At 42.4% G+C, this 14,419-nt stretch overlaps 1 protein-coding gene across 4 annotated transcripts in view; it reads left to right on the top strand.

Moving 5' to 3' along the window:
* LDLRAD4 (low density lipoprotein receptor class A domain containing 4) overlaps positions 1-10,986 on the top strand; it is a 294,876-nt gene extending 283,890 nt beyond the window's left edge. For all 4 annotated transcript variants that reach the window (XM_069778916.1, XM_069778917.1, XM_069778919.1 and 1 more), the window contains one exon: positions 519-10,986. In XM_069778916.1, coding sequence (XP_069635017.1) covers positions 519-1,061 — 543 coding nt within the window. In that variant the 3' untranslated portion in view covers positions 1,062-10,986. The remainder of the gene's footprint in view (positions 1-518) is intronic.
* Positions 10,987-14,419: the final 3,433 nt, after the last annotated feature.

The raw sequence follows: 14,419 nt of genomic DNA, 5'->3' as shown, positions 1-14,419 counted from the left end.
AGGACACCTGATACACTCTGGTAGTGAAGGCGTGAGATATGCCAGGCCTTTACAAAATGTACTAAAATGACCATCTGAATTCTTCGGTGATGCAGGGTGTTACATGAACCCTGAGTAGGAGGGGGAGGCTCAGACTGCAGCTGAAAGTCAGTATTGGGACATTTTCGTAGAACTACTCAATTGTCAAGACTAGAGAGAATGCATTTCCTATGTTCAGAAACAGCATCATTTTCTCCTGGCTGTGCATGTTTTAATGTCAGAAGGAGCTGTGTGGGGTCTTGGTCTTCCTTCGAGAAGCTGTTCTCAAGTGTCTTGTGTTAGATCCTCCCTGCAACTCCTACCTCTTCTTTCCATATGCACGTGTGTGAGAACACATGTGCACAATATCTGCTGGGTTTAATCCCAAAGATAGGTGGCAAAGAGAAGCATTTTGCCTTTTATCAGTTCTTCCTAAATACGGAGCACCCACAGTGCTTTGCTCAGATGTGGAGTCACGTGTGTGTCTCTTCCCGTTTCAGATCATGTATGCTCCAAGGTCCAGGGACAGGTTTACCGCCCCATCTTTTATGCAGCGGGACCGTTTCAGTCGCTTCCAGCCCACTTACCCTTACATGCAGCATGAGATTGACCTTCCTCCGACCATCTCCCTCTCTGACGGGGAAGAGCCACCGCCGTACCAAGGCCCGTGCACCCTGCAGCTCCGGGACCCAGAACAGCAGATGGAGCTCAACCGGGAATCCGTCAGGGCACCGCCCAACCGAACCATTTTCGATAGCGACTTGATAGACATCTCGATGTACAATGGGGGCCCCTGCCCACCAAGCAGCAATTCGGGCATAAGTGCAACCAACTATAGCAGTAACGGAAGGATGGAAGGGCCGCCCCCGACGTACAGTGAGGTCATGGGGCATTACCCAGGCTCCTCTTTTTTCCACCACCAGCACAGCAACGTGCCTCCTTCCTCGCAGAGGGGGAGCAGACTTCAGTTTCAGCAGAACAATGCAGAGAGCACAATAGTCCCCAGCAAAGGCCAAGACCGGAAACCGGGAAACCTGGTCTAAGTTACTCTCCCAGGCGCATTTGAACTGAAGACAAGAGAATCAAGCAGGGCGGTGGAGGAGGACCCCCATGCTCTGGTGCACAATGCTGTTACGTTTCACGTTCTACAACTTAGTAAAACCAAACGTGCAAACCAGTTCTTTGTTTCTGATTCCTTTCAGGGGAACTGCATGCAAAGCAGATTGAAAGAAATACAAACTTCCATTCAGTTTGTCTACGAGCAGTGTTTCAGGAAAGGGGGGGGGATATATTATTTTTTTTTAATAAACTATTTCAATTATTTAATTCTAAAAGTGAATTTAGCACAGAAATGAGGCTTGTACAGCCTGTTTTGTACTCACTGAATGGCAGAAGGAAGAAGGTGGTTTTGCTACATAAACGGGGGAAGAATTGGCCAGTTTGCTTTTTTTTTTTTTCTCCCAGGGTGTGGATTTTTTTTTTTAATATGAAACAAAATTCCTGTTTTGTGTGCCAAGGTATAAAGTTGAGAACTTAGATGAATGCAAGGAGTTAATTTGTGTTGTGATAAATGTGTTTTAAAAAGTTGCACTATCTTAATGTTTTAAAAAAATATATATGAGGGAACTGTTTTATGTGAAGTTCTTCTATATGTTGTCTTTTCACCTGTGGAATAATGATAGAGCCCCAGAAGTAATCTGGAGGAGTTTGCCCCCCTTCCCCTGGGTTTGCTAGAAAAAGGGGACAGGACTTAGCCTAACATCTCTTGACTTCTACAAATCAAGAAATACAGGGACACTTGTCTTTGCAATAACTTGCATTCAAATAACAGTGCATCAGTGAAGTGTCTTGGAGACTTTTGGGTGGAAGAAGGCAAATAGGAAATCCCAGCATTTTCCATCACTTAGGGTTTAGCTATTTTGCAGCGTAGACTATTTGTTTTGTAAACGGCAAAACAAAATCCCAGATGTGTTAATTTGTATTGACTCTAACTAAGTGCTGCCATTCTTTTGCTTTTCATAATACAGTATTGCCAGTACTTACAGTTCTAGAGATTTTTGTCCTCACTGTAGCCTGAAATGTATTTAGTCACATATCATGACATTATGCAATAAATTGTTTAAAAATGCAAGGTGGGTTTTTTTCCCCTGCAATGCTGTTAAAATACGTGAGACACTGTTGTGCTTTTCACTCTCCATTTCATCCTTTAGATACTGAAGTTCAGTCCTGGAGATCCATCCTGTTGAAGTGAAGGGGCCTTTGTAGCTATAACCGCCCCGTGCAGTTTCTGCAGCAGTACCGAGAGCGCTCATGACGGTGGTGCTGGCTTCTGCGGCATCCCTAGCAGTGACGTGGGAGCACCAGTTATTCTCACTGCAAACCATTTTGCTCTGGGCCCTGTTGCAGAAACCCTCCTCCATGTATGTCATCTAGCTGACGCCAGCAGGACTACACTCATGGGTAAAGATGACTCGCATATTAACTAAGTGTCTGTAAGCCCTAGTTTTGCCATGCTGGTCTTAAGAGTAGTTGGAAAATGTTACCTGCCTGTAAAGTGGCATGTGGGGTATTTCTTCCCTGGCTGTCTCTGCGTGGAAGCACGTGCAGCACTGGAAGGCAGTTAACAAATGGTGATAGTGGCATCACAAGCACATGAAAAAGCACAACTTGCACTTAAAATGCATTTCGGAAATGGACTTAAAGTAAGAACCTTTAGAGTCTTAGCTTGAATAGTTTCTAATACATATGTGTATGAGTGTGTCATAGACCTTTTCACTTTAAGATCTTTCACTTTCTATGTTCTTAAGCCTTGTGCTTGGTTTCGGGCAGCAGCCGCTGAGTGCCCTGAGGGCGCAGTGGAGGAGTGCTGTGCCCTGGCGCCTGGTCCCATGGCTGGAGGCTGGATTTCTGCAGGACTTCTGTACACTGGGGGCTCTGATAACTGAAGTGCATCTTTGATCTATGCAGAGTTTTAATGCCAAAACAGTGTGTGTGTGTCTGTGTGTGTGTTTTATGGGCCTCAGTGTAGATTATTTTCTTCATAAGGTAATTCGGTTTTATTCTAGTTTAGAAAATGTTTGTGTAACTGTTAGTCTGAATATGCAGCCTCATCTGTCTCTGTAATTGTTTTTTGGTCTTGGTCACACTGGTAACGCAGACTAAAGCTGCCTTTTAATTTATGTATTATTTGAAGGGAGAGAGAGAGAAAGATTGTATGATGGGATTCACTTTCCCCCCTGCCCTCAGACCCACAGGACAGGTGTTTCGGAGATGACAAGATGGCTGTCAGTCAGCTAAGGCTCTCATCTTGTCTGGTTCCTGGGAATAAAAGCTGTGAAATTAGATTTTTGCAAACAACCTGTGAACATAATTCTTAGTTAAAAAGCAAAACAAAACAAACAGAAGACAAACCCAGCAAATGTTGGTTTTGGTCTTCAGTGACTTTTGTTGTCCTTCAGAAGTGAGTTTTTAAGCCAGAGAACATGTGTGCCTACACAGATACTGTGCTGTTGCCTAGATGAGGATTATTTAGCCAAGAAGCCTTCTGGCAAGAACAGCTGGAACTCATTTGTCATGGCAGAGCACACCTAGACTGGGCCCTGGGCTTGGACCAGTTGAGTACCAACCTTTCCCCATGCACAGATCTCAGTGAAGTGAGTCTTGAAGTTGCCTTCAAAGTCACCTCTTGGGAACATGCTTTCTTTGAAGACAGCCCTTTGCCATCTTTTGCCAGTGGATTTATGCACTTCCCATTAACATCGTCCAGTATGATGTGTGTGCGCTCTTGTCTCTCAATTTTTCTTGACTGAGGAAATTTTTCTTTGCGTGGAAGATGTAACCTATTCCAGTTCTGTAGAAAAGGTTTAAAAAGAACTTAGTATTTGCTCACCTGGTGTTTGCATTTCCTCTTGCATCTTCACCTTCTCATTGTATTCTGCTGTCCAAAGCTAATGTGCAGCCAGTGTACCTGCAAGGTCTGAAAGTGTAGTCACCTGTTGCTTGCTATAGATGAGCTTGCAATCTGCTACTTTTGTTTTGGGGCCTCTTACAGGAGTAAATATGGTATTTTCTGATGAATATTGGTGATCTCTGATGGGAATGCCATCAATAGTATAATGTTGCAACAGTGTGTGTTTTTCTGTTTTTTCTTTTGTTGCAGTGAGAAAGAATATGCCCTTGCTAACAGAACGGAATGGTAAAAGAAGGAATATCAGAGTTAGATAGCACGATCAATCTTTACAGGCTTGGAAATTGGCAGTCTCTGAAGATAAGTAATTCTATGAAGCATTTATGGAAAACTGCCTTTGAAAATACCCGGAATTAATAAACTGTATTCCAGAGCTACTCAAATGAAGCTTTGTAAATTATAAAAGATTTCTGCAAACACTGTAGCGTCAATCATGTAGATTATACCTCCATAGTGGTGTTTTGTTTTATGTGTAACATGCACAAAACCCACATAATGTGTATGTGGAGTTTTCTATGTGATGGATCATATTAGCCTGAATTCTGGTTGTATCTCCTGACCTTTGCCTAGTGACCCATCTTCCTAAAATTCAGTCCTATGATGTCCCCACTTTAGAAATTTTTAAGTTAAAACTTTTTTTTTTTTAAGTGTACCTTTAAGAAAGAAAGCATTATGACCTCTGCCCTACCAGAAAGGTTAGTTTTTCCCTTGTGTGGCTTGGCATGGGTCCCTTTTTGGTGCTAGATATGCCCCATCTTTGGTGTTTTCCTATGATCTTGCAGGGCTAGAAAAGGCAGGGGATTTAGCAACAGCAAAGAGGTTTCTCTCCCAATTTCCTGATGGAGCACTCAGCTCTAATTCTGGATGCCCATTTAGTCTGATTGTGGTTGTGTTCGTCTCAGTGCTGTACGAGCAGGCTCTGTGTATGTGACGCTGCCTGAAAGATGTGAGTGAGGAATATGAAGACTAGTACCTAGTCAACGGAGCAGTGTTGAGGTCCCTTTCCTGTAGCATGTGGCACGTGCAGAGTTCACGGTACTTTGCGTAATAGGTTGTTTTTGTCAGGGAGGACCTACTTAAGCTGCTCCTGGTCTTGTCACTGATGAACTCTGCACTTGACCCAGTCTCGGTCTGATGTGACTTTATTACAGTATGCTTTTTCCTTTTAAGTATGAAAACTCGGGTGTATGCCCCCTGTACAAGTTCTTAATGGCTAGTGAGGAAGGCATTTATGTTTCTGTAGTCATGGAATCTGCAGGAACCATGGGTCAAGTTGCCCTTCATCTGGCTTTTTATTATTGCCTGGCCACTTCTCCCACCAATTTGCCCCAGCTGGAAGCTTCTTCTGTTATCCCAAATCTCTGAATTTTTGTGTTGCAGAAATATAAAAAAACAAAGTGTTGCTGAGATTTTTTTTTTAATTTTTTTTTCTTCCTGTGAATGTGGTTCAGGGAAGGGCAAGGAGTGAAATGACATTGTTTCTGAAAGAATGCACTTTCTTTGCAATAGGGCAGAAAGCCTTGTCCTGCTGGAGAGTCTTGTGCGTAGGCTGTCTGGAACAGCACTGTCTGAAGTGGTCGTCTCTAACCCTGCCAGGTAGTAAGACAGTGGACCTTAAAACTGACGCTGATCTCTAAGGAATGTTTGAATGGTTTGGAGAAGATTGATTACTAACCTTTCTGTGACTCTGAGCCCTGAATGCTCATGGTAACTAAGGTAACCTGATTTCATAGGCAAAGGAAGAAGAAAACAGTATGCTGGTGAAAGCAGATATGCTCCAAAATTGTTCTTTGCTTTTTTAATTCCTTTTTTTTTTTCCTTCCCCCAAGGATAAACAGTAGGCTTGCTGGTACATTTGAAGGTATTTAGGATTATTCACAAGTTCTCTCTGGTCATTACCATTAAGTCATGTCCATGCACGTGTATGTGTATACATACCTGCATGCAAACTTGTGCCTGTATCCTACCCCTTGATTATCTACCAATTAGTTACTATTCCATAATCACCTTCCAGAAGTGCTAAATGGCTATATATTGGGCTCTCAGGAATAATGACAGGTCATTTGTCAAACAGCTGGAGGCATGAGGAATATTTGCTTTTCAGTCCTGTAAATGTCATGGCCCTTGTTTTTATCAGTAGGGGAGTTCCTTGCTACGCAAATTCTTGCCTGTGACCTGGTGCACTAGTGCATCAACCATCTATCAGCTCTCTCCTTTTGGGTGAGCTTTGAAAAATCCTCGTGCTTTTGGGACAACCCTAATGTAGACCTTGCGTATTGATGTACAGGAAGGAAACGTACTTCCTGTGCTCTAAATCTCAGAAGCATGCTTTTTAAAACCTAGCTGATGCTGAGAACCAAGTGATCCATTTGTACAGTGGGTTCAGGTGAAGGCTGGCTTTTGATTACATCTTTGCTTTTTAGATAAAGGCTGTTGCAAGTAATTTAATTACACATATCTGGTCTTTACCCGCACTGTGTTGCCTGCTTGTCAACTGGTGCAATTTCTTTTCTCTTAAACTAGCCCCAGATGTGTCAAATTATTTAAATTCCTGGAAAGAGGCACTCTTACTGAATTGTCTGAGACCTGTTGAGGCCTTTTAGGGCACGGAAGAGTTCCTTTTGAGGAGGACATGTTGAACTTACAGAGATTTCCTGTCTGAAGACTCTGTTCCGTATGTTTCGTTAGGAAACGGAAGTGTAAAGTTTTGAGAGTGGCCCAGCTGAAAATGTTGGTTGGTAAGATTTTTTTGTTTGTTTTGGGTTTTTTTTTTCTTTGTTTGTTTTTTTGTTGTTGTTGTTGTTGTTTTTAATACTTCATATATTGTTTACCAGTCTGTGCACATTAATTAGAGGTGTAAATTACCTTTTGACCCACCTCCGATTGCCATTGCTATGCTGGCAAAAGCCCCACTGGGCACACTTGCACCAGCAAAAAAGAGTCATTTTCTTGGTACGGCTCCATTTGGGGAATTAGCAGAAGCCGCACCACTAAGTTCAGCCTCCAAAACCAACATCAGCCCTGCACTGCCTCTTCCCAGCAAACTCAAGTGTGAGTGGCTCAGTTTCGATGAAGTGCTTTACCACGCTAGTAAGTACCACAGACAAGCAATGGAGGAGGAGTCTACTGGTGTTTTCCTTGAAATCGCGACTATTTGCATTAAATATATTTCAGGGGCACTAATGCTGTTTTTGTACCATTCACTACATTTCTCCTGCTTTCGAAAGGGAAAAACCAAGCATGATTTTGTCTTAAAGCGTTGCAAACTCTCCTGGCTCTTACTTCTGCCTTGCTGTTGTCTCTTCCATTTTTAGACTGAACACAAGCAACCCGGGTATTGCTAGCACCGCTTTCCTGCTATAAAAGAGCTTACCTTTTTGTGTTGGTTAACAATAAAGAAACAAACTGGTAACCTAGATACTTCCCCCTTTCCTCCGACAGCCACGTGATTTACTGCCAGAGATTACTCTGTTATTTCTTTGCTATATTGCTGCTGCTGCTGGTTTAAATGGTTTGGTGCGTGAGCTTTCTGAAACAACGTGGTGCGTGTAGGATCTCGTGGGTGACAAAGCCGTCTCTTTTCTTCTTCCTTTCTCTCCTTGGGTTTGTGCTTGTCTGTCTGCCATGGTAGGTTTATTAATGAATTATATAAGTCCGTATTAGATATAATTTTGAGGAGGTTTGCATGTTGGTAGTTTGTAAGCAACTAAGGTGCCTCATGTTCAAGTCTGAGCAGATAGGAATCCCCTTGCACTCGAGAGGGCCTGATCCAAAGCCCAGTGAAGTTGGTAGGAAGACTCTTGCCGACTTCAGGGGGCTTTGGATCAGGCCTTATGCTCCCACCTTTGTTGTGCCTCACTTAAAATGGTGCTTTTTCAGTTGTCTGTCTTTTTTTGGGTTGGTTTTTTTTCTTTGTATGGTGCTGTGTATAACTTGAATATATTATGCACATATCCTACCCAATGGGTAGAACAAACGAACATACAAAAACAAATAGATGTTGTTAATACTGTAAGATAATGTATAGATGATACCAATTTTAACACACACAAAAAAATGGCATAGACTTTGTGAATGCCATCTTCTGTGCTTGGTCCTTTTTTGTAAGAAAATTTGCAAATGAATGCATACAAATGACAAAAAGTCTATGTATTTTATTTTCCTATTAAATATCAATATAATATCATAAGGGAAGAAGTTTGAACAAGTCCTTTTTGAGTAGCCTGTGTATAGCAATTGGTTGTTTGATGCATCTTGGCTGTGAAGATTTGTTCTCTCTCTTTTTTTTTTTTTTTTTCAAATGTGTCACTTTAAGAAAAAGGAAAAAACACGAAACAAACAAAACCTCCACAGCTTTAACCTTGCAACTAGATGCTCCTCGTCTTGGTTGTTGCCTCGCTATTGCTGAGTTGGACCAGTATTAGTTACTACTTCTCCAGCAGATATGTTATTTATTATTATTGTTGATTAACTTTTTTTTAAAAAAAAACAAAACAAAACAAAAACCAAACAAACTTAGAAATGGGCTAAAAACTTTTGAATCTTTTTATCCACATCCTAGATTTGAAGTGAAGCTCAGACAAGTGGGAACTGACCCGAACCATCCCTACAAAATCAAAACTAGGCCAACGAGAGGTTTGTGCCACCAGCCAGCCCTTGCTCTGTGCCCACTACTGGTACACGGTCCTGCCCCTGCAGACGGGCTTAAGGCTTGGTGTGTGTACCTGGGACTCGCCGATGACCCAGGTGGCTGCAGGGGTGCAAGCCTTAAGGGTAGGCAAGAAAAGCCGCAGCCAGTAGTGAGCTGAATGCAGGGTTTGAGCGCGAGGTTTGAGTCGGCAGTGCCGCTGCTGTGTTGGCCTCTGACAGCGATGGCTTAACCCAGGTTCGTATTTAAGAGCATGGAGAAATGCCTAAACCTGTTCAGGCCCAAGGCGGGAAGCAGTGTGGGAAGTAATTCAACACTTTTAAACTTTCTGCCGGGCTCCGTCGGCAGTTTGGGTCTCCCCTGGTGTCTCCGCGCGCTTGGCTGTCCGTCCCTGTGCCCCCGCGCGTGCTCGGCACGGGCTCTTCGGTAAAGCAAATACCTCAGGAAAACTCAACATGAAGTTCTAGTGTAGAGACTTGCAGATGCTGTACTTATTTTTCTAAACTGTTTGTTCTAACTATCCCAGGATGGTAGGTGATATAGAAGTTTATCAGTCCGAGACAGACTAGTCCTCTCACAGATGGATACCGACTAATCCTTCATAGATACTCGTGTCTATATGTAGCTTTTTTATACTTGTCAGGCTTTAACCACAGATGTAAGGTAGCAATGTGTTGGGATACGTTTGAGATGGCTTTTTCATTTGGTTTTTCAGATGACTAGCTAAACGCTACGCTAAAACTCAGGGGGCCTTATCCGGGGCCCAGCGAAGTCAGTGGTGAGGCTTCCTCTGGTTTGAGTGGGCTTTCCATCTGGTCCGTCACGCTCGAGGATGGTGCCTCGGAGCACAGTCCTGCACGACTTCTCTGTCGACCTGAAATTTCAGCTACGCGTTTGTCTGTAAATATCTTTTTAAAAGCCCTCACAGGAGTCCTGTATCTGAATGTTGATCATGGTTGTTTTGGATTTTTTTGTTTTGTTTTAAAGAAGTGTGTAAGTTTTTTATGGCCAGTTCTGCATCATCAAGCCCTTACAGGTAGCTTGTATCCATCGCTCCATATACTGAGCTGTTTTATCAGTAAGCGTGTACCATAGGGAAATACGCATATTTCATGACTGTCGTTTGTCAACTCATTTATTGTTTGTCAGGGCATAGAGTAATTGGTTTGGAAGTATGCCTTGCCTGGCCACCTCCATGTTTCTGTTTGCACTGCAGTACCACTTCTGTGCATGAAGGAAGAAAAACGAACAAAAAACCCCAGGCCTTGACTAGGAAGACTCTGTACAGAGCAAACCTCCTGCTGGAGGAATCTAGGGTAGGATTTATCATAACAAAACTTGCATATTGAGTGGACCAAACATGAGCATGTCTCCTTTTAGAGGCACTAATTTGCTTTGAAGCTGCAGTGGAAAGAGCAGACTATTAAGTGTATTCACAGCTGTGTTCACGCTTTTCTGTTTACCACAAAGCACAGCAGGCAGCCAAGATTTTAAAAGAAGTATAAGCAGAAGTTATGGGAGCCTCAGGCATCGTAGACCTGGACAGCAAAAATAATAATAATAAAAAAAATTCACTTTAATATTCTTTAACAAAGCTTTTCTACTTGTAGTACAAAGCCTACGTAAGTGTTGATAGGGGTTTTATCTTTGTATAGTTATCAACTGCCCAATGCTGCTGTGCTCGGAGCATTTCCTGATGGTATGTACATCAGTCAGGCTGTTACACTTAAAATTAACCATCAAATGCCTGTTTTTAGAGTGTTGACCCTTTCTTTGTTGTTTCTCGCTAGTTATTTTACAGTGTAAAATGCTTTATTGCTGTATGGATTTTTTTGTATTTCCAACATTGCGCCTTTCAAGGTCATGTTTTCAACACATCTCTTTTGTCCATTTTGTTTCAAGCTATTCTGAAATATGTACAGCACTATCAACAATATTTAATCTTTCTTTTAAATTCTATTGTTGTAAAAACAAAGCTATTAAAACCAGTAAGACTTTTTACAACTGTATTGGAATTTCTCAATAGCTGTTCATGTGATGCTATGACAAACCTGGCTTGCTTTAATTTTTTTTTAATTTTATTTTCCTTTTAACGCAATTAATTTGTTGCTTATTTTCCACCGTAACTCCCAGTTATATACAGGAAAAGATTTCAACTGTTGTGTATCTGACTCTTTTAATTGAGCAAATGGTGATGTCCTAGTTTTTAGACCTAAGGTCTGTTTATTGCAATACTTTTAAAGGAAGATGTTGCTCTAAGTGCTGTTGTTAGTTTTAAATACAGATTTTATGCTTGTTCTTAATATGCTGTGGTTAAACCATGGCACAAAATTATTAAAAATCATGAAATGCATTTGTCTCCTGTGGAATTTTTTTTCTCGTTGAAGTGAAAAAACAAACCCCAACAAAACAGAAAAGGTGAAACGCCAGAGTGGCTTTCTGTAGAACAAGTACTTGTTTCTTTCCCTTGCGGGTTTGCTGCTGGTGGTGGATGATTAAGGAATCAGAGGGTGGACTCAATCCTTGAAGCATATGGCAGGGCCCTGGGAAGAAAGATGTCTGATGAGGATTTTGCATCAGTGTTCTGACCCTCAACCTTTGGTGATGACTACTGGGATGATGTCAGGTGCTTCTGCTCTACCTCTCTGCTGTAGGATGGGCTGTAGCAGGTGGCAGCTCTGTCAGAGCACCTGTCTGTCACCCACTGTAGTTAAGCCTAGGCATGTCATCTAACCTGCTGGGGATTTCAGTTCCTTTAAGACAACAACCCCAGCTCAACCTCATTTAAAGCAGTGGGTGTTGGTGAGTGCCTCTGGCACATCAGTGCTGAGTGACCAGCTGGGAGATGAGCAGTGGCCCCAAATCATTGCAAAAATTGGTTAAAAAATGAACGTACAAGACACGCCTCGTAGGAGGGGGAAGCACAACCTGGTTTAAGACACCTGGGGTGTGCTTTGGCCAATGCTTAAAACAAGAGCAGTTGTGGTCTGATATGGGGGGGAAGAGAGGGATGGTACAGTTAGTAAGAACAAAAGGGTCCCGCGAAAGACATTGTCTTTGGTAATACAGATCTTTGCAAGGTAGATCAAACTATCCCTAGCTGGTACCTGTCATTTTGCTATACTAAAGCTTAACAAAACTAGGAAGGATTTTTTTTTACAGAGCAGTTAGTTTCTGTTTAAGTATAAAGTGATGCTTTATTTAGCATGCTTATTAATGAAATAATTCTCTTGTATTATATTTTATACCTGTGCTTGTGCTTGCTGAAGCTTGAGCTCTCTGTTGTTGAGGTGCGATGCTTACAGGGAGGTAGTACTTCAAACCTGGGCCTTTCTCACAGGTTTTTTTAAAAAACGAGTGGTCTGCTGTGGGAGCCCCAGCCCATTTCTGACACCTGCCTTACGGAGCAGCCTTTGTATTGCCCTCAGATAGGAACCAGGGGGTGTTCCCCTTGCTGCTGCTCTTTTGGAATGGCTTGGTGCTTTCAATGTTACAGTACTTATTTTTGGTTCAAAAGTAAGCATTTTCTTTTCCTATAACTGCCCTGAGTTACCTGTCCTCCATCTACAGCATTTTAATTCTTCTTTAGTACTTAGAAAATTGCTAGTTCCTTAGTCCTTAGAAGTGCTCTAAATCGCCAAGTTTCTGCTCCTCCTCTGCTGTCTGAACCCTGAACTCCCTGGAAACTGCATTTTTTTTGAGCCTGCTTTGATCTTTTACTTAATCTAGTTTTAACTGTATTTATATTTGTTTTATAATATGTCATTCTGTTTGATTGTGTTTTAATATCTCTGCCAGTGGTTGCAACTCAGAACTCGGCTATAAATGGGATGTCTCATCTCAGTAGGGTTACTTCTTCCTGTTAAAAGATTAATACAGTGGCTGCTGCAGTCCTGTGAAACCTTTAGGTCTGGCTTCCAGGCTCCCAGCAGTATTGCGTCTCATTACAAACACCCTGTTTTTAACATCCCAAACCCTTTTCTTCCAAAGACCCCTCTGTAATGAGACTTCGTTACTTAGACAAAAATTAATTAGGCTTCTCTCATTATCACTGTTTTGATCAGTTGTGCTTTAAATGAGTTCTAATTAAAATGCACATTTTAAAAACCTTACTGCTGAATCCTATTCTAATAGCTCGCTTCTGCTGTGGCAATGCCCTGCTTTTGTGCCGTTTGCATTGTGCCACTTTTACAGAAGTCTAGCATTGATCAGGATAAAAACTTGCACGATTTTTTTGTGTGCTTGTTTTCTATGGTTGGTTTTTTTTTTCCAGACTGACTGCCAAATGATTGCTCCTGAGACTGGGGATTAAAGCAGAGATACCAAATTCTTCGCACGTGGTAAAAGCAGTGAGCTGAGTTTCTCAGTATCCTGTAGAGTCAGTAACATTATTTGTCCCCAGAATGTTTCAAAACATAAGGGAGAAACTATGTGCTGTCCTTGTTACTATTTAACTGCCCATTTCTGCTTACTTTAGGTGTTCCAAGTTGTCCTTAATAAATTATTTGAATTGGCAGGACTGCATGATCTGTCCCAGTGATGTCCGGCACATGCTAAGCTGGGGGCAGCTTTGCTGGGATGCCAGTGGACGTACTAACTCCAGCTGGAGGGGGCATGCTGAAGGCGGGCTCTCCTTAATAAAGGGACTAATCTGTAAACCAGAAGATGCTTACTCTAAAATATTTTGTACCTTTTAACGGTTTCCACTGTGAAGTGCATTGCAGAACAGTAGCAGAACAGTGCTAATACTATTTTAAAGATACGGAGACATTAAGAAGGACACAGCCGGTGTCGGTGCGGTCTATGGCAATGCTGGGAATAACCTCCCCATCGCCACCATTCTCAGTCTCACCACCTGTGAGGCGTAGTTTCTCCCCGCTCACTTCTAACGCGCAGCTACCGCTGTCTCGTACAGAGCTGTTTTTCTGTGTTTGGCTGATAGTTGCGGGGGTTTCAGCAAGCAGCCAGGACGTAGCCACTACCCCTTGTCCAGAGAAAGAGGGCATCTCTTTCATGGAGGCCCAGAAGCTCCCTTCGATGCCAACACCAGATCACTCCAGATTAATTTAACATTTGCAGACATTACAGTGATTGGCAGTTGAGTTGAGTGGAAAATTCCGGTTTAATCCTGCTCTGTGTGCCACAGACATGGGCTCAGACAGCTTGACCTACATTTAACCCTGGGCAGCAAGAAACTCTTAGGGGAAAAAGAAAAAAAGTCATTTTCATCTCAAAGCAGCGAGGATGTTCCAGCTTATTACAAGTCCCTGTGTATATGCATACATGCGTAATTGTGTTACAATGCTGTGAATGTTTTCTAAGCTGAGCCAAGTTTGCCCTAGTTGGCTTTACTTGGCGAAGCCGTATAAGTCAAATATAAAAGCACGAATGTGCTTGCATAGCCATTCAGCAGGGTTTATGGCAACAGCAAAATGTATAGGAGCTAGTTCTTTCCTGGCAATGGGGTTAAGATTGTAAGTGCTATAAGATTTGCTTACAGCTGCAACCTGTATAGCTCTCAGGGAAAAAGCTGATGAGCTGGTGACTTTCACTAATGTTTTGTCAGGAAAAGCCTAACAGGTAAGGCTTGACTGACTGACTGCAAAGTCAGTCTGGTTGCTTTGCCCCCCTTCATTCTGCAGATCAAAGGTGCTGATAGTTCTTTAGCTGTATTTGTTTTGGATGGTCGCTGGTGCAGTATTAGGTGTCGCAGCTTCTGAGCGAGAGGTGCATTGGCGCATGTTAAAAGCCCTATGGCTGAGTGATAACTACATTAGCTACTCAAC

This window comes from Haliaeetus albicilla, chromosome 3 (assembly GCF_947461875.1).
Source record: "Haliaeetus albicilla chromosome 3, bHalAlb1.1, whole genome shotgun sequence".
In the NCBI taxonomy this organism is placed as follows: domain Eukaryota; kingdom Metazoa; phylum Chordata; class Aves; order Accipitriformes; family Accipitridae; genus Haliaeetus; species Haliaeetus albicilla.
Note: the sequence above shows the minus strand (reverse complement) of the source record. Positions and strands in the feature narration are given on the sequence as shown.